The sequence below is a fragment of the Orcinus orca genome, chromosome 16 (assembly GCF_937001465.1).
Source record: "Orcinus orca chromosome 16, mOrcOrc1.1, whole genome shotgun sequence".
Classification (NCBI taxonomy): Eukaryota; Metazoa; Chordata; class Mammalia; order Artiodactyla; family Delphinidae; genus Orcinus; species Orcinus orca.
In genome coordinates, this window is record NC_064574.1 from 57,540,172 (window position 1) to 57,566,307 (window position 26,136).

The 26,136-nt window shown below is 42.6% G+C and overlaps 1 protein-coding gene across 1 annotated transcript in view; it reads right to left on the reverse strand.

Annotated features, from left to right (window-relative positions):
* The window catches only part of GRIN2A (glutamate ionotropic receptor NMDA type subunit 2A), a 374,217-nt gene that overhangs the window by 13,189 nt on the left and 334,892 nt on the right, over window positions 1–26,136 (reverse strand). Inside the window, exon 11 of the mRNA XM_049699105.1 lies at window positions 5,138–5,376. Coding sequence (XP_049555062.1) covers window positions 5,138–5,376 — 239 coding nt within the window. The remainder of the gene's footprint in view (window positions 1–5,137; window positions 5,377–26,136) is intronic.

Below are 26,136 nucleotides of genomic sequence, written 5' to 3' on the forward strand. Positions count from 1 at the left end.
CAGAGCCTGTGCTCCGCAGCAGGAGAGGCCACAGCAGTGAGAGGCCCGCGTATCGCAAAAAAACCCCACAAAAAAACAAAACTGTTTACTTTTCCTTGAAAGTACCTCAGGGGCAGAGCTCTCGATTCATTCTACAATAACAGGCAAAAGAGCGTCAGTGGTGTTGTGATTCGTGCTCCTCCCTTCCCCACTCCTGCCCCCAGATTTTGGCCGCGGTACCTAAAGGGAACAATTCGGTCCAGGCTGCAGGATTTGACCTGGTCCTCCCAAGACTGACAGGGAGCCGGCCCAAGAAGGGGTTTGTTTGTAAAAGGGATGCGGTAGCTGCTGCTGACTTTGGCATAAACTAGTGGGGACTATGGGTTGGTAACTCTGGACTCTTACAGCGGCTCCATCAATTCCCCATGGTGGGGATGCACTGAACCTGCAGGGACGCTCACAGAACTGTGACAGCCTCAACCTGTTTGCACTGCTGCGTTTTTCTTGTAGTTTTCTAGAGACAGTCTCCACTCCGTCGAGGAACAGTAAACAGAAAAGCCTACAGTTGTACATTTGAGCTTCTCTTTCTCTGACCCCCTTCAACCCCAGGCTGCACGGTGAAGGCTCCCTGAGGCCAAGGCCCTGGCATCGGGCACTTCCCACCTGCTGCAGCCTTACCTTTAGTCTCTTTCTCGATGCTGTGTGGTCTCCTTCCCTGTTCCCTCCCAGGAAGCAGTGTCTCCTCTTTGCTTCCAGGGCTGCTGTACGTCAAAATCATACACACACACCGTGTATTTCACATAGCACCGTGCTTTTGAATCTTTTATGTTAACGTATGCCTTCCCTGTCCAATTGAGTAATGTAATAATCTCCTACAGTGACCTAGAGGGATTCTGCTACTATGGGTGGAAATCAGTGTGTCTCCTACACGTTTGAACCAGCCAAGATCATAGCCTTTTTTTCCTGTTGCTAGCATTACAAAAACACTAGTTTTTAAATTTTTTCTAACTTTGCAATTTTATTTTAATGAGCTCCCCTCCTCCTTTTAGAGACTCTGAGAACTTGCTTCCACCCTTCGCCATCAGGGCAGTGTGCTCTCGCCCGCCAAGATGAGCTGGTCGTCTCTGTATTTGCAGGAGGCCCACATAGCTGCGCTATGTTTCAGGAGCAGAGAGGATGGCTGCTGACTGCTTTTTCTCATCCCTGGTTTCCGCTGGGACTCACACAACACAGCTAAGGCCGTTCCCAGGTGCTGATCTGCCTGGCGAAGCCTCGGGAAGGAGTCAACGTGGTGCCTGTACCCCAGGTTTGGATGAAAGTGTTCACCAACTAAGTTGACCCATCTTCCAGATGTGCTGGTGAGGAGGTGGGATGTGTATTACAGAAGGATGGGAAGAGTCAGAGACCTGGAACCCACTGGAAATGAGCCCCAGCTCCATCCTTTTTTAGCTCTGTGACCTTGGCTGAGCAACTACGTCTTTTTGAGCCTCGAGTTCCACATCTGTAAGATGGGAATCATACACTCTAAGGTGGGTACAAGGGCAAGACCTGATAATGCAAGCAAGCACCTGACATGGAAGGGGCTCCATAAATGCTAGTGGGTGAGCTGCTCAGTCATCCCCCATGTGCCCTCCCTGTTGGTCACCTCACCTCTCTCTCCTCACACTAGTACGAGCACACAGCGCCTGTTTGATCAAAGCTGGAGGTTTGCTCTGGAAAGCCACTGCGGCTTTCTAATTAGCTAAGTTGCCTAAATCCTACCTCGGGAGCCAAATCCCTGGGCTGGAGTTTCTTTCTTCCTTGCAGAGTTCTTTCTTTCCTCCTCTCTATTATTCATAGATTCCGGCTACCTTTTATGGGTTGTGGAAATAAGATGCCCTCTCGGCCCTACAATGGGCTCAGATGAAATTAGCATTGAAGACTCAACGTGCCGTTCCAGACAGCTTGCTCTGTTCCACTCCCCGCCCCCTTTCTCACTGGGGCGATACTGTCCTCCCTGGTTCCCTGGTGCCTGGGCCTGATCCCCAAAGTGTCTGCTATGGTCTGCATGTTTGTGTACCCCACCTCCCAATTCATATGCGGAGAGCCTAGTCCCAGAGGTGATGGTATCAGTGGTAGGTAAGTGCTTATGTCATGAGGTCCAAGGTGGGGCCTTTGGGAGGAGCCCTCCTGAATGCGATAAGCGCTCTTGTAAAAGAGACCCCACAGAGCTCCCTCATCCCTTCAACACAAGGGGAAATCTGCAGCCTGGAAGAGGGTCCTCACCCGACCACGCTGGCACCCTGATCTCGGACTTCCAGCCCCCAGAGCTGTAAGCAGTACATTTCTATTGTGGATGAAGCACCCAGTCTGTGGCATTTTGTTATAGCAGCCCGAATGCACTAAGACAGTATCTGACTTCCATTCTGCGGGTCCCCATTGTGGGTCAGCCAGAAACTGTGCAAGCTCTCCTCTGGGCTCGTTGGGAAGATGCCACGGTTTCCACCTCCCTGGCCTCTGGCTTTGCTACATCTCCCATTCCTCACGTCTCTGGAGACAACCGAGGTGGTTCTTTTTTACTGGTGACAGTGAATATTTTTTTCAACATGAAAGGGACAGCATTGCGGAGAGAAGACAAAAGTTAAGAGCATCCCACAGAAGAGAGGATGCGTTTCTGTAAGTCGTAATAAACGAAGGCCACAGCTGTGGGAGAAACTTGGTTCTAATGTAAAATAAATGACTCTGTGAACTCTGACCTTCACCCTTGGCCGTGCCAGGAGGGCAGGCATCTGAGGTTTGCATTTGTGTCCCATGGGACATGGGGTCCTCTCTCCTCTAGGGAGGGGGAGACAGAAGTTCCAGTTCCAGCTTGTCAAGGCACAACACAGCAATGCTGTGCCCAGTCCCCACTTCACCCCCGTCCCTCAAGATGCTTGGAATGGGAGTGACGGATTTCGTCCATTTCTCATAGTGACAATCCTATTAACTTGGCTTCTTTAATGATATCTCGGACAGAGGGAACACTCTTGCAAAAACAAGCAGGATTTACGAGTAAAGGCAATAGTGTGCATTTGCTCATGGCAATCTCAGAATCATTTGGATATGGAAAGCCTTTAGTAACTGGTGAAGAGAATTAGCTTAAAGTTGGCTTAATACCTAGCTGTATGCATGCACGCTGTTATTCTTAAGCAATCTGTGTGTTTAGAAGCCATCAAGCTAATTAGGCAATATGTATTTGCATAGAACTCAAGTTTAGAGTGCCACTGAATGGAGAAAATCAATCCTCCTGGCTAAGCCCATGTGTACCTTCTGGATGTCTTAAAACCACCAAATACTAAGAATACACAAGTTCCTCTTTAGATGATTATTTCATTTTCCCAATGAACACTAGCATATAAAATTAGATGTTTCTAACCACATATTTTTCACCATGTTTCAAATCCTAATATGTTAAACTCTTTCAGAGTAAAAAAATCCCAAGGTGAGTAAACGGAAGAAATAGGTAGATAAATGGATGGATGGATAGATGGACAGATGGATAGATGAATGGATGGATGGATGACTGATTGACTGATTGCCAGGTGGATAGACAGATAATGTTATACTGTGTTGGAAGACAAGTGAACGATATGTACGTATGTGCTTTTATTGTGATGCAAGTAAGTGAGTAACTTGTATTTAAAAAGTAAAAATAGGGCTTCCCTGGTGGCGCAGTGGTTGAGAGTCCGCCTGCCAATGCAGGGGACACGGGTTCGTGCCCCGGTCCGGGAAGATCCCACATGCCGCAGAGCGGCTGGGCCCGTGAGCCATGGCCGCTGAGCCTGCGCGTCCGGAGCCTGTGCTCCGCAACGGGATAGGCCACAACGGTAAGAGGCCCGCGTACCGCAAAAAAAAAAAAAAAAAAGTAAAAATATATATTATATGAGTTGTGTGCACATACACGTTGTGTAGTATGATTTGTATCAAATCTCTTGTGTTGCTTGTATTTGATGTTTGTTGCTTGTGTAAGAGTGTGGGCTCTGGCTGCTACCACACCACCTGGAGTCAAATCCTGGCTCCAGCAAGGCTGTGTGCTGTTGGGTAATTCCTCTAACCTCATAAATTTGAGTTTCCCCAATTCTGGGCCAATATCAGTACCTACCTCACAGAATTGGTTTGTAGGTTAAATGAAATGATGAGTATAAATTCCTTATATGGTGCCAGGGACATACATGTACCTACAAATATAAGCATTTTCCACAATTGTCATCGTTATTGATGAATTATGACACGTGTACCTGTTTATGGCCACACACACGCCATATTGTGTAGCACGCAATGAGGTTTCCGTGGCTCGAACGTGAGTGCACTTACTACAGCGTGTGTATTCTGTGCTGTGGTTTGTGTCGTGTTGAATGTATACTTTGTTTCCTGTTTGATGTGTGTGCATTTTCTCGTGGTTCTTCCTGCCTGTGTTTCATTTCAGGCTCTGTTACATCGTACACGCTTTTGTGGTTAGTTAGCTGCGTTCACACACACAACATGGCTTTGCATGTAGATTTCGTTTTGTCACACGTGATCTGTTGGAATGCATGCAAACATCATAACATCCTACACAGGAATTTTAATAATGTCCTAGAGCATATCTGGGTGCTCATGAGGGAGGCCACAGACTGGCTGTGTTTGGTCCGTGTGTTTTTCTATTTGTCAATGGAATTAGTTACTAGTATTCAAAAGTTGAAAGTTTTCACTTATAATCAGATGACTGCTTTCTCTTTTAAAAACTGGAAGACCTGATAAGCCTGGCTCTGCCTTCCGCTAAAACCATACTCAGCAGGAGTGGAGGACGACTGCCCCCTTTGGGTGTGGTGGGTTTTACGCAATGTGTCTTAGTTCTCCACATTCTCCATTGTTCCCTCCCTTTGACACCAGGGTTCAGCTGCTATTTTTAGTTTCACTTCTGCTCTTTTTCTCACGCCCGGCCTGCCTTACCTATTCACCTTCATCTCTAGCTTGCATCTGGCTTATGAACACAGAAACTGGTGCCCTTCCGACAAATCCAAGAAGGGTTAATGGGTGAGGGGAGGGTGTGGAGACACCACACCCCCACCCAGGAGTCAAGAATCCCTGATTCTCTGGAAGCCCTGTGCTTTTCTGGACCTGCCTGCCTCAGAGGGAAGTAGCCGCCAGGGGTACTGACCCTGCTGATGGAGAAGAGCAGGCCCGGCCGGTCGGAGCACACGCCCGTGAAGCAGAAGCGCAGCTTCCAGTAGAAGAGGTGTTCCCAGATGAAGGTGATGAGGCTGAGGGCCATGGCGGCCGCCAGCATGTAGAACACACCCGCCATGTTGTCGACGTCCAGCTGGCTGCTCATCACCTCGTTCTTCTCGTTGTGGCAGATCCCCGTGAGCCACAGGGTCTCCAGCTCTTCCATCTCCCCTGGACAGAAGACAAGAGCCACAGGCAGTAAGGAGCAGGGCACGCACTGTGGGGCGGACACGCCTGCGTTCGGGACAGACACGTGTGATTTATAGCTGTGCAACCTCAGTGAGGGTGACTGAGCTCTCCTGATCTGCGTTCCCTCACTTGCGGGGTGAAGAGAATGATGACAACAGCATCTATGTAATATTGCTGTAGGAGGATGAAGTGAGATCATGTATAGAGAGAATCTGGCTCAGGCCCTGCCTTTTTTTTCTTGGTCATCATTACTATGCTCTCCCCACCCCTCTTTTCTCTATCCCCGGCCCCAACACCCACCCAAGCCTGGAACAGGACATGGGATAAGCTGGCCGAAGCCTACATTAGAAAGACTCGCATTCCCATTCTGACTTCGTCATAGACTAGCTGTGTGACTTCAGAGCCACAGTGATCCTGTCTGTGAAATGGGTATTATAATAGTGTATACTCCCTCGAGTTCTAGGGAGGATATGAGCTCACATATGCAAAATTCCTAAACGTAGTGCCTGGCTCATGGTAAGTTCTCCTGAATAGGAGCCTTCGTGGGTTGCTGTAAAGGAAGTGCCTAGCACACTGCCTGGCACACAGTTGTCCTCAAATATATTTGTTTCTTCTTTCCTCTTCCTTTAGAACATCCAATATTATTCCAAAAAGTCACCCCAAGTAGTGCGCTTAGAGCACAAAGTGTTCCTTGACAAGAAATATCCCAGTCGGCTCTGAATGGCCCCTTGCAAACTAAACACCTCCCCACTTCAGTAGGCAGCTAAAGAAGCAGGTGGGGTTTGCAATGGAAAAAAAAAGTAGGCACGGTTGACATTATTATGTCTCTCTTTTATGCACATTTTATCCAGTTGTCATTTAGGAGGAAATTCTCTAGTCTAAATGTCTAGTAATTATACTAATTGTCTAGCAATTCACTAGACTATGATTCAGGTCTTTAAAAATTATCCTTCGAAAACAGTGAAAATCAAGGAAGATGCATAGAATGTTAAATGAATAGTATGACTACATTGTATATACATACGATCTCTAAGACATAAAAGATGTATGGGATTAAGAAATATAAACTACTCTGCATAAAATATATAAACAACAAGGATATATTGTACAGCACAGGGAAATATAGCCATTATTTTGTAATAACTTTAGGTGGCGTATAATCCATAAAAATATTGAATCATTATGTTGTACCATTTAAACTAATATAATATTGTAAATCAACTACACTTCAATAAAGAACATTTGCAGAGGCATGCAGCGGGCGTGGTCTGGAGCTGGGAAGTCGCAGCCGCTGCCACCGCTGCCACCGTGATGTGCGCAGGTCCTCACCCGGGTGTTCATACCGCAGCCTGTCAGGCGACCGGTGTTGTGGCCACTGCAGCCGCCCGCAGGACCCTTGGGCGCGGAGTATGCGTCACCTTGGCACCTAGTCCCTGAGGCAGGGACGTCCTGGCCCAGAAAAGAATGCTGTTTAGGTGTGAGCCTAACCACCTAAGGGAGGGCACTAAAGCTGCCTGGGGAAGGGCAAGGCCCGCGTTGCCGAGCTTGGGCTCGGGGCCCTGGATTTGTTTGGGTTAGCGGAGATTATAAAACAGCAAACACTGGTGAGGATAGAGACCAATGCTGGCAGGAATACAGGGAAAGAAAAAATCTCATGCTCAGTTGCTGGAGAAATAGGAAAAGGGAGGCATGAAGACAGTTAGAAACTTGTCCTAAGCCAGTTAGCTCAAAAGTGGAAGAGCTAGGATTCAAATCCAGAGAAGTGTCCACTTCAGACTTCATTCTGGGAGAAAGTAGCATAATTTACAAAAGGAGAAATGAGACAACACATCCTTTCCTAGAAGAGCATTTACCAATTCCCAGTCTGTGGTGATTAACTGCTTGCAGGATCTTGGTTCCCAGGCCAGAGGTTGGGCCCGAGCTCCTGTGGTGGGAGCTCCGAGTCCAAACCACTGGACTAACAGAGAACCTCAGACTCCAGGGAATATCAACTGGAGTGAGGCCTCCCGGAGGTCTTCATCTCAGCACCAAGTCCCAGCTCTATCCAACTGCCTGCAAACTCCAGTGCTGGACGGCTCAGGCCAAACAACCAGTAAAACAGGAATATAGCACCACACATCAAAAAAAAAAAAGAAAAAAGAAGAAAAAGAAACGACAAAAAAATATGTTACAGACGAAGGAGCAAGGTAAAAACCTACAAGACCAAATCAATGAAGACAAAATAGGCAACCCACCTGAAAAAGAATTCAGAGTAATTATAGTAAAGATGATCCAAAATCTCGGAAACAGAATGGAGAAAATACAAGAAACATTTAACAAGGATCTAGAAGAACTAAAGAGCAAACAAACAGTGATGAACAACACAATTACTGTAATTAAAAATACTCTACAAGGGGGCTTCCCTGGTGGCGCAGTGGTTGAGAGTCCGCCTGCCGATGCAGGGGACACGGGTTCGTGCCCCGGTCTGGGAAGATCCCACAAGATGCAGAGCAGCTGGGCCTGTGAGCCATGGCCGCTGAGCCTGTGCGTCTGGAACCTGTGCTCCACAACGGGAGAGGCCACAACAGTGAGAAGCCCGCGTACTGCAAAAAAAAAAAAATACTCTACAAGGAATCAATAACAGAATAACTGAGGCAGAAGAATGGATAAGTGAGCTGGAAGATAAAATGGTGGAAATAACTGCCAGGGAGCAGAATAAAGAAAAAAGAATGAAAAGAATTGAGGACAGTCTCAGAGACCTCTGGGACAACACTGAACGCACCAACATTCGAATTATAGGGGTCCCAGAAGAAGAGAAAATGAAAGGGTCTGAGAAAATATTTGAAGAGATTATAGTCGAAAACTTCCCTAACATGGGAAAGGAAATAGTCAATCAGGTCCAGGAAGCACAAAGAGTACCATACAGGATAAACCCAAAGAGAAACATGCCGAGACACATATTAATCAAACTATCAAAAATTAAAAACTAGGAAAAAATGTTAAAAGCAACAAATAACATACAAGGGAATCCCCATAAGGTCAACAGCTGATTTTTCAGCAGAAACTCTGCAAGCCAGAAGGGAGTGGCAGGACATATTTACAGTGATGAAAGGGAAAAACCTACAACCAAGATTAGTCTACTCAGCAAGGATCTCATTCAGATTCAATGGAGAAATTAAAAGCTTTACAGGTAAGCAAAAGTTAAGAGAATTCAGCACCGCCAAACCAGCTTTACAACAAATGCTAAAGGAACTTCTCTAGGCAGGAAACACAAGAGAAGGAAAAGACCTACAAAAACAAACCCAAAACAATTAAGAAAATGGTAACAGGAACATACATATCGATAATTACCTTAAATGTAAATGGATTAAATGCTTCAACCAAAAGACATAGACTGGCTGAATGGATACAAAAACAAGACCCGTACAAATGCTGTCTACAAGAGACCCACTTCAGACCTAGAGACACATACAGACTGAAAGTAAGGGGATGGAAAAAGATATTTCATGCAAATGGAAATCAAAAGAAAGTTGGAGTAGCAATTCTCATATCAGACAAAATAAACTTTAAAATAAAGACTATTACAAGAGACAAAGAAGGACACTACATAATGATCAAGGGATCAATCCAAGAAGAAGGTATAACAATTGTAAATATTTATGCACCCAACATAGGAGTACCTCAATACATAAGGCAAATGCTAAAAGCCTTAAAAGGGGAAATCAATAGTAACACAATAATAGTAGGGGACTTTAACACTCCACTTTCACCAATGGACTGATCATCCAAAATGAAAATAAATAAGGAAACACAAGCTTTAAATGACACGTTAAACAAGATGGACTTAACTGATATTTATAGGACATTTCAACCAAAAACAACAGAATACACTTTCTTCTCAAGTGCTCGTGGAACATTCTCGAGGATAGACCATATCTTAGGTCACAAATCAAGCCTTGGTAAATTTAATAAAATTGAAATCATATCAAGTATCTTTTCCAACCACAACGCTATGAGACTAGATATCAATTACAGGAAAAAAAACAGTAAAAAATAGAAACACATGGAGGTTAAACAATTCAGTACTAAATAGCCAAGAGATCACTGAAGAAATCAAAGAGGAAATCAAAAAATACCTAGAAACAAATGACAATGAAAACACAATGACCCAAAACCTATGGGATGCAGCAAAAGCAGTTCTAAGAAGGGAGTTTACAGCAATACAATCCTACCTCAAGAAACAAGAAAAATCTCAAATAAACAACCTAAACTTACACCTAAAGCAATCAGAGAAAGAAGAAAAAAAAAACCCCAAACTTAGCAGAAGGAAAGAAATCAAAAAGATCAGATCAGAAATAAATGAAAAAGAAATGAAGGAAATGATAGCAAAGAACAATAAAACTAAAAGCTGGTTCTTTGAGAAGATAAACAAAATTGATAAACCATTAGCCAGAGTCATCAAGAAATAAAGGGAGAAGACTCAAATCAATAGAATTAGAAATAAAAAAGAAGTAACAACTGACACTGCAGAAATACAAAGGATCATGAGATATTACTACAAGCAACTATATGCCAATAAAATCGACAACCTGGAAGAAATGGACAAATTCTTAGAAAAGCACAACCTTCTGAGACTGAACCAGGAAGAAATAGAAAATATAAGCAGACCAATCACAAGCACTGAAATTGAAACTGTGATTAAAAATCTTCCACCAAACAGAAGCCCAGGACCAGATGGCTTCACAGGTAAATTCTGTCAAACATTTAGAGAAGAGCTAACATCTATCCTTCTCAAACTCTTCCAAAATATAGCAGAGGGAGGAACACTCCCAAACTCATTCTACGAGGCCACCATCACCCTGATAGCAAAACCAGATAAAGATGTCACAAAGAAAGAAAACTACAGGCCAATATCACTGATGAACATAGATGCAAAAATCCTCAACAAAATACTAGCAAACAGAATCCAACTGCACATTAAAAGGACATTACATCATGATCAAGTGTGATTTATCCCAGGAATGCAAGGATTATTCAATATACACAAATCAATCACCGTGATACAGCATATTAACAAACTGAAGGATAAAAACCATATGATAATCTCAATAGATGCAGAAAAAGCTTTTGACAAAATTCAACACCCATTTATGATAAAAACTCTCCAGAAAGTAGGCATAGAGGGAACCAAACCTACCTCAACATAATAAAGACCATATATGACAAACCCATAGCCAACATCGTTCTCAATGTTGATAAACTGAAAGCATTTCCTCTAAGATCAGGAACAAGACAAGGTTGCCCACTCTCACCGCTATTATTCAATATAGTTTTGGAAGTTTTAGCCATAGCAATCAGAGAAGAAAAAGAAATAAAAGGAATCCAAATTGGAAAAGAAGAAGTGAAACTGTCACTGTTTGCAGATGACATGATACTATACATAGAGAATCCTAAAGATGCTACCAGAAAACTACTAGAGCTAATCAATGAATTTGGTAAAGTTGCAGGATACAAAATTAATGCACAGAAATCTCTTGCATTCCTATACACTAATGATGAAAAATCTGGAAGAGAAATTAAGGAAACACTCCCATTTACCACTGCAACACCTAGGAATAAACCTACCTAGGGAGACCAAAGACCTGTATGCAGAAAACTGTAAGACACTGATGAAAGAAATTAAAGATGATACAAACAGGTGGAGAGATATACTATGTTCTTGGATTGTAAGAATCAACATTGTGAAAATGACTATACTACCCAAAGCAATCTACAGATTCAATGCAATCCCTATCAAACTACCAATGGCATTTTTCACAGAACTAGAACAAAAATTTTCACAATTTGTATGGAAACACAAAAGATCCTGAATAGCCAAAACAATCATGAGAAAGAAAAACGGAGCTGGAGGAATCAGGCTCCTGGACTTCAGACTATACTACAAAGTTACAGTAGTTAAGACAGTATGGTACTGGCACAAAAACAGAAATATAGATTAATGGAACAGGACAGAAAGCCCAGAGATAAACCCATGCACATATGGTCACCTTATCTTTGATAAACGAGGCAAGAATAAACAATGGAGAAAAGACAGCCTCTTCATTAAGTGCTGCCGGGAAAACTGGACAGCTACATGTAAAAGAATGAAATTAGAACACTCCCTAACACCATACACAAAAATAACCTCGAAATGGATTAAAGACCTACATGTAAAGACCTACACTATAAAACTCTTAGAGGAAAACATAGGCAGAACACTCTATGACATACATCACAGCAAGATCCTTTTTGACCCACCTCCTAGAGAAATGGAAATAAAAACAAAAATAAACAAATGGGACCTAATGAAATTTTAAAGCTTTTGCACAGCAAAGGAAACCATAAACAAGACGAAAAGACAACCCTCAGAATGGGAGAAAATATTTGCAAATGAAGCAACTGACAAAGGATTAATCTCCAAAATATATAAGCGGCTCATGCAGCTCAATATCAAAAAAGCAAACAACCGAATCCAAAAATGGGCAGAAGACCTAAACAGACACTTCTCCAAAGAAGATATACAGATTGCCAACAAACACAAGAAAGGATGCTCAACATCACTAATCATTAGAGAAATGCAAATCAAAACTACAATGAGGTATCATCTCACACCAGTCAGAATGGCCATCATCAAAACATCTACAAAGAATAAATGCTGGAGAGGGTGTGGAGAAAAGATAGCCCTCTTGCACTGTTGGTGGGAATGTAAATTGATACAGCCACTAAGGAGAACAGTATGAAGGTAACTTAAAAAACTAAAAATAGAATTACTGTATGACCCAGCAATCTCATTACTGGGCATATACCCTGAGGAAACCATCATTCAAAAAGAGTCATGTACCACAATGTTCATTGAAGCACTATTTACAATAGCCAGGACATGGGAGCAACCTAAGTGTCCATCGACAGACGAATGGATAAAGAAAATGTGGCACATATATACAATGGAATATTACTCAGCCATAAAAAGAAACGAAACTGAGTTATTTGTAGTGAGGTGGATGGACCTAGAGTCTGTCATACAGAGTGAAGCAAGTCAGAAAGAGAAAAACAAATACCATATGCTAACACATATATATATATGGAATCTAAAAAAAAAAAAAGGTTCTGATGAACCTAGGGGCAGGACAGGAATAAAGACACAGACGTGGAATCGGACTCGAGGACATGGGGAGGGGGAAGGGTAAGCTGGGACGAAGTGAGAGAGTAGCATTGACATATATACACTACCAAATGTAAAATAGATAGCTAGTGGGAAGCAGCCGCATAGCACAGGGAGATCAGCTCGGTGCTTTGTGACCACCTAGAAGGGTGGGATAGGGAGGGTGGGAGGGAGACGCAAGAGGGAGGGGATATGGGGATATACGTATGCATATAGCTGATTCACTTTGTTATATAGCAGGAACTGACACAACACTGTAAAGCAATTATACTCCAATAAAGATGTAAAAAAAAAAAAAAACCCTGTAGAGAAAATAAAGGAAATACTCGAAATGTTTGATTTCCTTTTGAAGTTAGTAATCATAATTGTTGGCTTCACATTGCTCTCTTTTTTAGGTTTTGTAAAATATGTGTATATTGCTTTTGGTTTGTTCTCACTCTTGAATGATTCGGCTGAACACAGAAACCTAAGTTGACAATTATTTTTCCTTGACATTTTGAAGATGTTATTAAGCGTCCTGATCTGGACTGTAACTGTTGAGAAGTCAGCTCATAATCTATTTGTCATTACTTTCTATGCAATCTGTATTTTCTCTCTAATTGCTTTTGAGAATTTCATTTTGTCTTTGGTGTGGAATCTAGGTGTGAATGTTTTTATTTGTTCTGCTCTGGACTCAGTGTGATTCTTCAATCTGGTGATTCATAACTTTAATTCTGCAAAAATTTCACCCATTGTTGCTTCAGCTCTTAACTCTCCCCATCTTACCTTCTTTTAAGTTAACAGACTTTATTTTTTAGAATAGCTTTATATTTAGAGAAAAAGGGAGCAGAAAGTACAGAGTTCCCATACACTCCCTCTTTCCATTTCCTTTGTTTTCCCTTTTTAACATCGGGCATTGATGTGGCACATTTTTATAATTTATGAACCAAATACATTATTATTAACTAAAGTGTACAGTTTACATTAGGGTTCAATCTTTGTGCTGTACAGTTCTGTGGGTTTTGCCAATGCTTAATGTCATGTATCCACCATTACAGCATCGTACAGAACAGTTTCAGTGCCCTAAACATCCCCTGGGCTCCAGCTGTTCATCCCTCCTCACCGCTCATTCCAACTCCTGGCAACCACTGATCTTTTAACTGTCTCTACAGTTTTACCTTTTCCAAACATCATACAGTTGGAACCATATAGTATGTAGCCTTTTCAGACAGGCTTCTTTCTCTTAACAAGATGCATTTAAGGCTCCTCTATATGCTTCCCTGGCTTCATAGGTTCTTTTTTTGTTTGTTTGTTTTTTATCTCTGAACCGTATTGCATTGCATGGATGTATAGTTTGTTTACCCATTCACTTATTGAAGGACATGTCGGTTGTTTCAAAGTCTGGGCAATTATGAACAAAGTTCTATAAACATTCATGTTCAGGTTTCTGTGTGGACATAAGTTTTCAACTCATTTGGTCAAGTACCTAGGGGCATTACTGCTGGATTGTATGGTAAGACTATGTCCAGCCTTGCAGGAACCTGCCAAACTGTCCTCCGAAGTGACTGCACCATTTTACATTCCCACCAGCAATGAATGAGGTTCCTGTCCATGTGACACATCCTCACCGGCATTGATTAGTGTGTCAGTGTTTTGGATTCTGACCATTCCAATAAGGTGTGTAGTGGTATCACATCGTTTTAATTTTCAATTCCCTAATGACACATGATAATCCTATCTTTTCTTCTTCTGAAATTGTTTAAAATATTCTAGATCTTCTCATTGTATCTTCCAGGTTATTAACTTTGTTTTCATATTTTCCATTTCTTTATTGTTCCATCTGGCAGTTAGCTGATTGCCACAGATCTATTTTCCAGTTCATGAATTCCTTCATTAGTAATATTTGGCTTTATGTTTTAATTTTTAATCTATTTTAATTGTGACATTCATCTGGCTCTTTTAAAATTCTGCCTATTCTTTTTATGATAAAGTCCTACTCTTTTGTTATGACTTTTAAAACTTTGATACATTTAATAATTTCACACCTACATTCTTTCAGATTACTCTCAGCCCCACACCCCATCCCTGCCCCCTTAGTTCTTGGGATTCTGATTCTTCTGTTTGCTGTTCATGCTGACCTTCATGGTGGATTACTTTCTTGTGGTATTTGTAACTTTTGACTATGAGCTAATCTTCAGCAGAGCTGTTCTCCCCCTAAACCCCACGGGACTCCCGAGCATCCTGGGCTACATGTAGGCATGTCCCTACAGAGGGGTCCTGGGTTTGCTTCCGCCATGGTTCCAGGGCCCTTCAAAGTACCAGTTTTCATATAAAATAAATTTTACTGTAATTACTGCACCATTTAAGTAATATACACTTAGATCTCCATACTCATTTGGGTTTTAATTTCTCACTCAGCTTCAAATGGATGGCAAGCTCCTTGTACTTTCTTTGCTTTGATGGACAGTTTTTTCTAGTTTCCTTTTCATGGACTCATTGACAGTCTCAGATTTATGCAGTGGTATCATTTTCTACCCTCCTTGCACAGTTCAGGGTCCCCACGTGGATGTTAAAGCCCCAGGCTCCATCCCTATTGCCTGTATCCCTGTAGGCACCTCAGCTGAAACATACCATGAGAATATCCCATTCCCCTCTGTTTCTGACACCTAAGGATTTCTCTTTCTTTTGACCTTGGCTGTGCATTGTGGGTTTGTGTATGTGTATGTGTGTGTGTGTGTGTGAGCGCACACACCTTCAATTCTGCATTTTTATGCATTTGTAGCATCAAGGGGTCCCGTATCAGTCAGTTTTCCACTGTGCCACCACCCTTTGTACGAGTATAACTTTTGTAATAATGATTTTTTAAAAGCATGCATATTTACGGGAGAAAAAATAGGAAATGTATCCTCTTATAAATTCTTGACCCACAAGGAAGGGTGCTGGTTGACCCGTGGTGCAGGCAAAGAGGTGGGAAGGGATATCTTGATTTCAATTCCTTTCCTTCCAACAGCCTACAGTGCTTTCATATAGTCACAAATGTCCTGGGACACTCGGCAATATGACCTCACTTTCCACCCAACACCACAGTTGACTCGTCCAAATTCGCTGCCCACTCTGTGCTTCAAGATTTACATGATGGCTTCCTCCTCGCCCCAAAACACCGATGCCATCCCTCCAAAAATACTACATGCTGTTGACCTTCTCCCTCCCTTTGGAGTTTGTGAGGACTCAAAAATGGGTCTTTTCACCACATTTTGTCAAATTCCCAGCAAGTCTTCCCTTTGGTGTTGTCCCAAAGAGACCCAGGTTTGGATGCCTGTAACAGGGTCAGTCTCGGTAGAAGGAACATCATTTTGATTTCTTTCAGGATGTAAATATAAAGATTTTTCCTCTGCCCTTTGTGCAAACACCTCTGCACACCTCTGCACAAACACCCAGGCCCACGTCCCGAAAGGGAAGCAAACGCACATTTCTCAACACCAGTTCCAACCTGTTCCAATCATTTTCCAGCCGTTCATTTCCTGCCTCGTGGCCTTTTCTACTAGTGCACTGAACTGTAGTTCAAATACTTTCTGATTTCATTTTTAATTTACTCAAGTATATTGTAATCTCCTTGAGGGAGATCAGGGACCACGTTTTTTGACTTTGATATTTCTCATGGCCTGCAGCACATAGCAAGCATTGGATCCATATTTTCTGTTCCTGTTTCTTTCCTTATATCTCCAGGCTTTAATTGGGCGGCACTGTAAAAAAAAAAAAAGGTCAGATATGTTGGGTGAGTTTTTCTGCCACATAAATAGAGGAGATAACAGAGCAAAAGGGAACTTGCAGTGGCTTGAGAGTGAAAGGCTGGGAAGTCTGCATGTCCTCAGCTAGGGAGAAGAAGCAAATGTCATTTTTTTCCAGGAAGCAGCCCTGTGCTGCTCTTTCCATGTCTGTTTCTCCCATTACAAAGAGGCCATGATCTTTGTCAATGTGATCTTGTGAAGTGGAGCCGGTAAATGGGAAAATTAAACGTCTTTCCTGAAGGAGACTGATTCTTGCTGGGAGGACAAAAGCTAAAGGTGCTCCTGGGGGCAGAGGGAGCCTGCACAACTTTGGGTTTGCAGCCAGGGCCATACTGTCTTTCTCTCTCCGGCAGACAGCGTTATCTGTCTACTCACAAGGTCGAAGCCATGGGTTTCATATTTGAAAAAAAAGAAGATTCAAATAGACATCATCCAGCAAATCACAGGAAAGAATGTTTGAGGTAGAAAACACTAGAATAAACTACAAAAGGGAGTACCCTTCCCTGAAGGGTTTAGGGAGTGTGGCGCATCATCCCGTAAGGTCTAGACAGTGACCGGAGGTAGAATTAGGGTCAGACTGCCTGCAATCAATTCGCCTTCGACACTCACTACCCATTTGATCTTGGTTCCGATACTCTGCTTCTCCATCCATCCACTCAACCATTCGTTTACCTATTTTTCTAGTCTTTTAGTTAACAAAGTTACACAAATTCTATTCTGCTTCAGGCACTATACTAGAGTTTTCACAGATTAACCCAGGCAGCCCTCATGTCAACGTAATGTGGCTGGTGTCACCGTCCCACCCATTTTACAGATGAGGCACAGAGCGGTTAAGGAACTTGCTCAGTCTCTCTGAGCTCCAGGTCTAACATCTACCAAATGCAACACAACAGTATTTACCTATAGGAGTTTTGTTGGAATTAAGCGGGGCTGCATGAGTACATCGTACCTGGCACACCTTGATTACTCAGTATGTATCCCTGGAGAGATCTTTACTTCCTGCCTGAAGCCAGGGAACTGGTGGGTGGGGTGGGTCACATACCCCTCCCTGAGCCCTTCCCGCTCATGGAGTCTGTGATTCCAAGAACGCATATCCAGAGAGAAGGCTCAGCTCTCCAACAGGAACTTGCTATGTCCAAAGTCAGAGAAATCAGTTCCTTCTCTGCCCTCAGACTCGTCCTCTGCTTCCAGAGGGACTGCAGTTGTCTTTCAGATTAGATTTCATTCTAGTCTGTGAGGCTGTGTGAGTGCTAAGGGGACTGCTTCGGGAAAGGATTTTATAGCATGCCATGGACTAGCCTTCAGACTGCCTCAGCATTCCTCCCCCGAGGTCGGTTGTAAAAAGTCCATTTTGAACCTGTACCCCTTAGGTTTTGTCCAGGGCCTGAGAATTTGCTGAAATACATCTGAAATCAGCCCACACATATACCCTTGCAGGCACACATCTACATTTTTTTTTTCTTGGTTTCTGGCCAAAGCCCCTGACCCTAGGCAGTGACGGTATGGAAAGGAACAGTGTGTGGTTTTGAGAAGCTGGGTTTGACGTTCTGTTTCATTCCCAGTCAAGGAAGCGAATGCTTTGGGGGTCTCTGAGGACCTCATTGGGTTGTGCCTTACTCCCTCACCCATTCATTCACTCACTCGTTCATCCATTGTAAAAAGAACATTTCTAAAGCACTTAGTACGAGATCGGCATCTCTGGATTTTCACAGAGATGAATAACACATAGTCTTTGGCCTCTATCAGCTCAGAGTCCTGCTGGAGAGACAGTCCTGCAAACCAGTAATTATGGCAAAATGAGACGACTGAATTTGCATAGGGCTGGAGGTAGCAAGAAACATGGAATGTTTTGCCATCAGAGGATGGTTCAAAATTTGGGAGAAGAAAGAAGCCATCAAAGGAGAGGCCTGAAGGGCAGGAGCCAGAGGGCAAAGGACTCAGCTTTTGTGCTAAAGGATCTGGGGTGTCCTGGGAACAGTGGAGCCATTGGATGAGACTAGCTGCATGCCTGGTAGACCCAAGATTCTTCACTTGCTGTCCATGTTTTTGCAGTTCTGGCCTGTAATTGGAAACCACGTGTAAGATTGGCTGTTACAAGACATGGAAGCAACCTAAATGTCCATCGACAGATGAATGGATAAAGAAGATGTGGTATATATATATATATATATATACACACACACACAATGGAATACGACTACTCAGCCATTGAAAAGAATGAAATAATGCCATTTGTAGCAACATGGATGGATCTAGAGATTGTCATACTGAGTGAAGTAAGTCAGACAGAGAAAGAGAAATATCGAATGATACCCTTTATATGCGGAATCTAAAAAGAAATGATACAAATGAACTTACTTACAAAACAGAAACAGACTCACAGACTTAGAGAACGAACTTATGGTCACCAGGAGGGAAGGTGGGGGGAAGGGATAGTTAGGGAGTTTGGGATCGACATGTACACACTGCTATATTTAAAACAGATAACCAACAAGGACCTACTGTATAGCATGGGGAACTCTGCTCAATATTATGTGGCAGCCTGGATGGGAGGGGAGTTTGGGGGAGAATGGATGCATGTGTATGTATGGCTGAGTCCCTCTGCTGTGCACCTGAAACTATCACAACATTGTTAATCGGCTATACTCTGATATAAAATAAAAAGTTAAAAAAAAAAAAGATTGGCTGTTACAGGTGGGTGAGGAATGGCAAATTTGAACAATGGTGCTATAGTGTGCAAGAAGGTCACCAGTAAATTCTATCCCAGTGATACAGATCTGTCAGGGTCCTCCCCTGGTCTCAGAGGCAGGCAGTACAGGCAGACTAAACTCTCCTGCTCCCAGGCTTTGAAGTGACTGGGAGAAAGTCACCTGTAAGAAATTGCTGATGAGGATCCATTGTAAACTGTTATTAATATCACCACCACCCATAACAATTTACTCTGGATCTACCAGTTGCATGGTATCGTGCTGAAAACTTGGCAATGGCTATCTTTGGGGTCCAGCTCAGAGGTCTCCACCTCCAGGAAGTCTTCCCTGAATGCACAGGGATGTGAGTATGAGACTATGTTTTCTCCTTCCATGACATCTTGGATATCTCCTCAATAGAGAACCTGTCACACTGGAATATAACTGCCACTTGCTTCTAAGTTCTCCCCATTGGGAGGTGAGTTTATTCAGGGTGGGGATCTTGTCTTATTCTTCCTGTATCCCCAGTCCCTGGCACAGGAATTGGCACATAGTAGGTGGTCCATAAAACTGTGTTGACTGTAGATGACACAAGTCTCCTCTCCTTGATCAGCTTGTGATCTACTGGTCCGAGGATCAGCAAGAGCTAGGGAGAGGAAGGAATCTGTGAAACCCCAGGCAAAGGGGTCAGGAATAGTTTCTGAAACACAGAAATCAAGGCTGACTCTCGGGGAAAGCAAGTTCCAATCAAAGATGCCAGTGATAGAGTCCAGTGGGCCCCCACAGAGATGCACCTTCCGTCTACAGCCTAAAGGCGTCAGGGGGATGTTGCTGCTGATCCCATTAGGGTTTGCTGTGAACACTGAGAGGGAAACTGACCCCGTTTCAATCCTGTTTCATGTCTTTCCCCAGGGACCGGCCACTCTGGGTTTCTGAGAAGCCCGAATGGAATTGGAATGGCAAAGGAACAACTTTCTTTGTAGAAAATATAGGGCACCCTCATCAACAGGCTTATGTTCTCAGTGAGAACAGATCCGGTCTCTGTGAGCTCTGAGCTGTGGTCCTGGGAGTGATGGTGGTTGGGGGCTGCAGCACTGAGACCAAGTCCTTTCCTTACCAGTTGCCCTGGAAGGAAGCTGCTGGTCAGAGCTGGGATGTAGTCTGTGGCTTTGGAACAGAGTGAGGTCAGCCAGACCTTCTGATCACTGACCTTGGGGCCTTGCTTCGCTACCACACTCTAGATTAAAAGCCAGATGACCTTGGATCTGGAAATAATGGCATTCCAGAGCCTAGGACCTCTGTATCCATGATCTCTAAATTGAACAATTTGCTAGAGAGAAAAAAGTACCTTTGGGGGGAGGAGAGGAATAGTACAAGATTCTGGACACAAATAGACTGAATTTGGAAGATAAATCTCCCTTATTTAAATGTCAGAATATTCCATTTCTGTATAATGCTGAGAAGTCACAAAACCAAAATAAAAATAGGGCTAGGCTTAAATGTACCCAGTTAGATGCAGACACGGGCTGTCTTTGCCATAAATGTTTTAGCACCACCTTCCAACTGAGGTCTCTGCTCTGCGGATGGAGCTCAAGTGTTGCAGAACTCACTGCTGCCTGTCGCCATCTGGCTGAGATTTCATAGGCCACCTGATCAGCCGTGCAAGTTGGTGTTGGGGAATTTTATGCACACAGGTCCCCAACCTGTGTCTCTCGAAGAAGAAAAAGGAAAAAGAGGAGAGAGGATTGGGCAACTCCATCAAGTATCAAACAACGTACATGGTCACAATTTTCCATTAGAGGGTGGAGTTGGCGAAATATAACTCTCTGGAGGAAGACTGCAGAAAAATGGCAAGAAGTCAGGAAATCCTGTGTACCAAGCCCTTCTGGAGTCAGCTTCACACGCCTATAGACGGTCAAGTTGCTATAAATGTAAAGGAGTATGCATTTGCGAGCATAAATGGATTCATAGTAACTTTTTGACATTGCACATTTTCTCCATCAATAGTCCTCAAAATCCTATGACTCACTGCGTAAGAGTGTGAGGGCCTTTTAATATCACAGAAAGATCCTTGTGTTTTAAAAGGCTGTGAATGTAAGAAAAAAAAAGAAAAAGATAGCAATAATCCTACAACCCGTGCCAAGAAATATCTTCTTTCTTTCAGCAAGTAACATGACATCACCGCCTTTCAGTTCCTTTTTAACTGAAGTGCTACCAACAAGCTCTCTGAGACTGTAAAATCCTTCAGCAAAGCGATCACACCCACTGTCCATTTATCTGCATTTCCCAATGCCTAGGACGGTGCAGGGAGCTTAGTGGGCACTCAAGACTTGGTTGTGGCTTGAAGGAGAAAGAGAAGGAGAGAGTAAAAAGGAAAGAAGAGAGGAGAGAAAATGGAGGAGCAGAGAGGGAAGAAAGAGGAAAGAGAAGAACAGAAAGGGAGAAATGAAGCCCTTATAGGGAGGATCCTGCACCTGTTGTCAGAGCTATCCACAACTAAAGTAGAAGAAGACCCGGTTTCTCTTTCTGTGGAGCGTGGTGGGGTGACTTGGAGGGCTGGGCTGGGCCCTACGAGAGCTCGCCCATCCCATTTGATGACAGCCTCCTCTCCCTATTAATGGTGGTGGTGCTCCTCTGGCTTCCTCTCCTGTATCCCAAGTCTGAAGTACCAGACGGGGGTGAGCCCATGGCCAGAGGTGCCTGGGAGAGTGTGTGGGGTAGGGGAGTAGTCAGGTTCAGATTCCAACGCAGGAGGGTGTTTGGGACAGACGTGACGATCCTCTCGTCCCATTCCGCTACGATGCAGCTGAAGTCAAGATAAAGAAGCTGGGAATGGAATCTGGGTCTTTCAGCTATTGGCTATGATCATACAACAACCAACCACACAGACCCTGAGGAACACACCGAGAATTCAGTTATACAAGCCTGCTTTACCTCTCTCACGGAAGGTAGAAACAGGGCACTCAGAAATTAAAGGAGGGGGGAGGGATAAATTAGGAGGTTGGGATTAACATAAACACACAACTATATATAAAATAGATAACCAACAAGGGCCTACTGTATAGCACAGGGAACTCTACTCAATATTCTGTAATGACCTGTATGGGAAAAGAAGCTGAAAAAGAATGGATATATGTATATGTATAACTGAACCACTTTGCTGTACACCTGAAACTAACACAACATTGTAAATCAACTATACCCCAATATAAAATAAAAATTAAATTAGAAAAATTAAAGAACAACAAAAAAATAAATTAGGGGAGCCACATGCACTGCTGGTGGGAATGTAAATTGGTTGTACTTCTTCTGAAAACTTTGGAAGTATCTACTGAAGTGGAGTATATGTACATCCTATGGCCCAGCAGTTTCATTCCCTGGTGTATTCCCCAACAATTAAGTGCCTACGTGCACCAAAAATATGTGCAAGTATGTTCAAAGAAGACAAAAATGAGAAATAACACAAATGTCTATCAATAGCAAGTGTATAAATAACTTACAGTGTATTTGTACAATGGAATACCATGTAGTAATGAAAAAAACAGTAAGCTCTGATTAGTAATGCAGTAATATGGACCCAAGACATAAAAGACACAAGTGAATATATGTTGTATGATTCCACCATTTATTTAAAGTTAAAAAGAAGGCAAAACCTACCCATGACCATGGAGGGCAGAATGGCAGTTACCTCTGGGAGCGATATTGGCTGTAAGAGGCCACGAAGGACCTTTCTGGGGTGCTGGTCATGTTCTAGGTCTCAATCTGGGTGGCAGTTACACAGATATACAAAAATTTAACTGGGCACTGAGATCTGTGCAATATAATGAATGTACAGTCAGCCCTCTGTATCCACGGGTTCTGCATCCCCGGATTCAACCAGCCACAAATTGAAAATTTTTCAGAAAAAAATTCCAAGAAGTTCCAAAAAGAAAAACTTTGATTTGCAGTGCAGCCGCAACTATTTACATAGCATTTACATTGTATTTACAACTATTAACATAGCATTTACATAGTATTAGGTATTAAAAGTAACCTAGAGATGATTTAAAGTATGTGGGAGAATGTGCATAAGTTATATGCAAATACTACTCCATTTATATAAGGGACTTGAACATCTGTGGATTTTGGTAACTGAGGAAACCAAAGGAACCAGTCCCCACTGATACCAAGGTTGACTGTATATTACAGTCCACAGAAGGGGCAAAAAAAAAAAAGAAGAGTGGCATAGTAGAGGTCTAAGGTGTTCTTCCACTTTGGGGGTCAAAACAGGGAATAACAAGAAAGTGGAAGGAAGCTGACTTTCTAAACAGAAAATAAAAACCTCATTTTTAAAGAAATATGAACTTTTTTTTTTTAACAAAAATGTCTTAAAGGATGAAGGGGCATGAGCTATGTCAAATTCTTCCATATTATTGGAATTATTTTTCAAGACATGTTTTACTTTTATAATTTAAGCCAGAGGTCAGCAATCTTTTTCTGTAAAGGGCTAATTAGTAAATATTTTCAGCTTTACGAGCCATATAGTGTCTGTCACAACTACTCAGCTCTGACCTTGCAGCTCGAAAGCAGCCATAAAAACACAAAGTGCATGAATGGATGGGATGTGTTCCAATAAAACTTTATTTACAAAGACAGGCAATGGGCTAATGTGGGCCATAATTTGCAGGATCCTGATTTAAGCAATCAAAAATGGAAATAAAATGATTACAAAATAATATATATATGAACAAGAATAAATCCCAATTTAATCATTGTTATCATCTATGATATTTATTGGGTACCTACTGTTTGATGGGTATATACCAATTATACTATTTAACTTGCTGAGATTGGTGCCATTACAATCCCCAATTGAAAGAGGAGGAAACTGGCCCTTAAAAAGGGTAAGTAGGGCTTCCCTGGTGGCACAGTGGTTGAGAGTCCGCCTGCCGATGCAGGGGACGTGGGTTTGTGCCCCGGTCCGGGAGGATCCCACATGCAGCAGAGCGGCTGGGCCCGTGAGCCATGGCCGCTGAGCCTGTGCGTCCGGAGCCTGTGCTCCGCAACGGGAGAGGCCACAACAGTGAGAGGCCCGCGTACCGCAAAAAAAAAAAGGGTAAGTAAATTTCCTAAGGTCATAGAACTGGTAAAGGTCAGTTCTTATATCTGAACCCAAAGCCTTTGTTCTTAACTGCATGCCAAGCTGCTACATCTATGATTTTTTTGTGTGTGAAATGGTACCACCAAAGTTGTAATAAATTACCAGGATATACAAAATGTCCACTAAAATTTGTATGTAAAAATAGTTAAATGCCCCCAAAAGATGAAAAGACAACTCACTTTTTCCCCCCATTTTCACCAGTATTTGAAGGAATTCAAATTAAGGCAACATTGCACGTCCTAAAATATCAAAACAAATGGTAACACTCGATGCTGCTAGGTTATTGTAAAATTGGTCCATTGATTCATTATTAGAAGCACTTTTCAATGGAGACAAACCTTTGGGGCATTAATATGAGACTACAGAGTGAGGCTCCTAGAGATGTTTACAGCCATTAACCCTTCAAAATCTACATCTAAGAGATAGTTACAAATAAACAATTCAAAAGAGAAAAACAATGGGCAGAAACATGTTCATTCCAGCATTATCTACATTAGGAAAAAAATGAAGTGTTTAACGTTAGGAAAATAATGTAATGAATTATGGCTTAATAATGATTATGGTATTTTAGGCAAAAATTAAAATAACTGTGAGGACCAGATTATGTAACGCCATGCAAAAATGTTTAAAATATACTGGTAAATGAAAACAGTAGAACATAAAAGTGTATATAACCAATAATTATACTTATTTAAAGAAATGTGTCTGTAAGTAACAAGGTTCAGAAGGTAATATATAAATTGAAAACGATTATGTTAAGGTAGTAGGTTGGGGTGATTTTATATGTATATTATATTGCCTTTCCAAATTAAAGTGTTCAAAAAAATGTAGACTGGGACTTCCCTGGTGGCACAGTGTTTAAGAATCCGCCTGCCAATGCAGGGGACACGGCTTCGATCCCTGGTCCGAGAAGATCGCACATGCCTCAGAGCAACTAAGCCCGTGCACCACAACTACCGAGCCTGCGTGCCACAACTACTGAAGCCCACGCGCCTAGAGCCTGTGCTCTGAAACAAGAGAAGCCACTGCAATGAGAAGCCCGCGCACCACAAGGAAGAGTAGCCCCTGCTGGCCGCAACTAGGAAAGCCTGCACGCAGCAACAAAGATCCAACGCAGCCAAAAATAAATAAATTTATTTAAAAAAATGTAGACCGAGAGGGATTTGAGATCATTGCTTATCCATCCCGTAAATCCTACATAAGGGTCTGTGACATCAGTGTTTGACTTACCAGCAAACCATTCATTATGTTTCATTTCACCTTTGATGGTTCTCTCAACATTTGACTTTCCCTGGTTTGACTGATTCACTGCTTGTCAGGCAGGAATATGGCACCGCTGACCTTGTTCTAATCCTGGTGTCAGATTGATAATAAACACTGCAACTCTGGATCTCAAGAGACCTATCGGGAAATTCACTGTGAACTTACACAGATGAAAACCCTCAGAGCTTTAACAGAGAGGGAGAGTCAATGGCTCTCCAGGATATTTATGGATTTTATCTGTTTCTTCAGTAAGTGCCGTTCCATTATTATTCCAAATATGTCTCTAGTTAAAATTAGGAGGGAGATAAACAAGTCTAATTTCTATGGTACCATCTGGTCACAGGCCAGTGAAGGAGCAGTTAAGTCCTTTATTGCTACTCTATGCTTAGGATTGACACATTTCTTCCTTTGAAAACATTTTATTTCCGAATGAGTAGTTTGCCCTGGACTTCGTTTTTAGGTCATAGGAGGCTCAAAGTGACTTAGTTGCTGGGCATCAAAATGTTCATTTTAATCATCACCGCCTTTGGGTATATATCATCAAAGCTGCTATTTTGTGTATAAATGAGGTTTGGGTGCATGTAAAAGTCACCCACATAGAGTGGGAGCATTAATGAAATCCACAGGAAAAAATTAGACTCAGTCAACTCATCAGTAATGGTTTCCGGCCACATGTCCCTGGTGGTTTCCAATGAGACCACATCT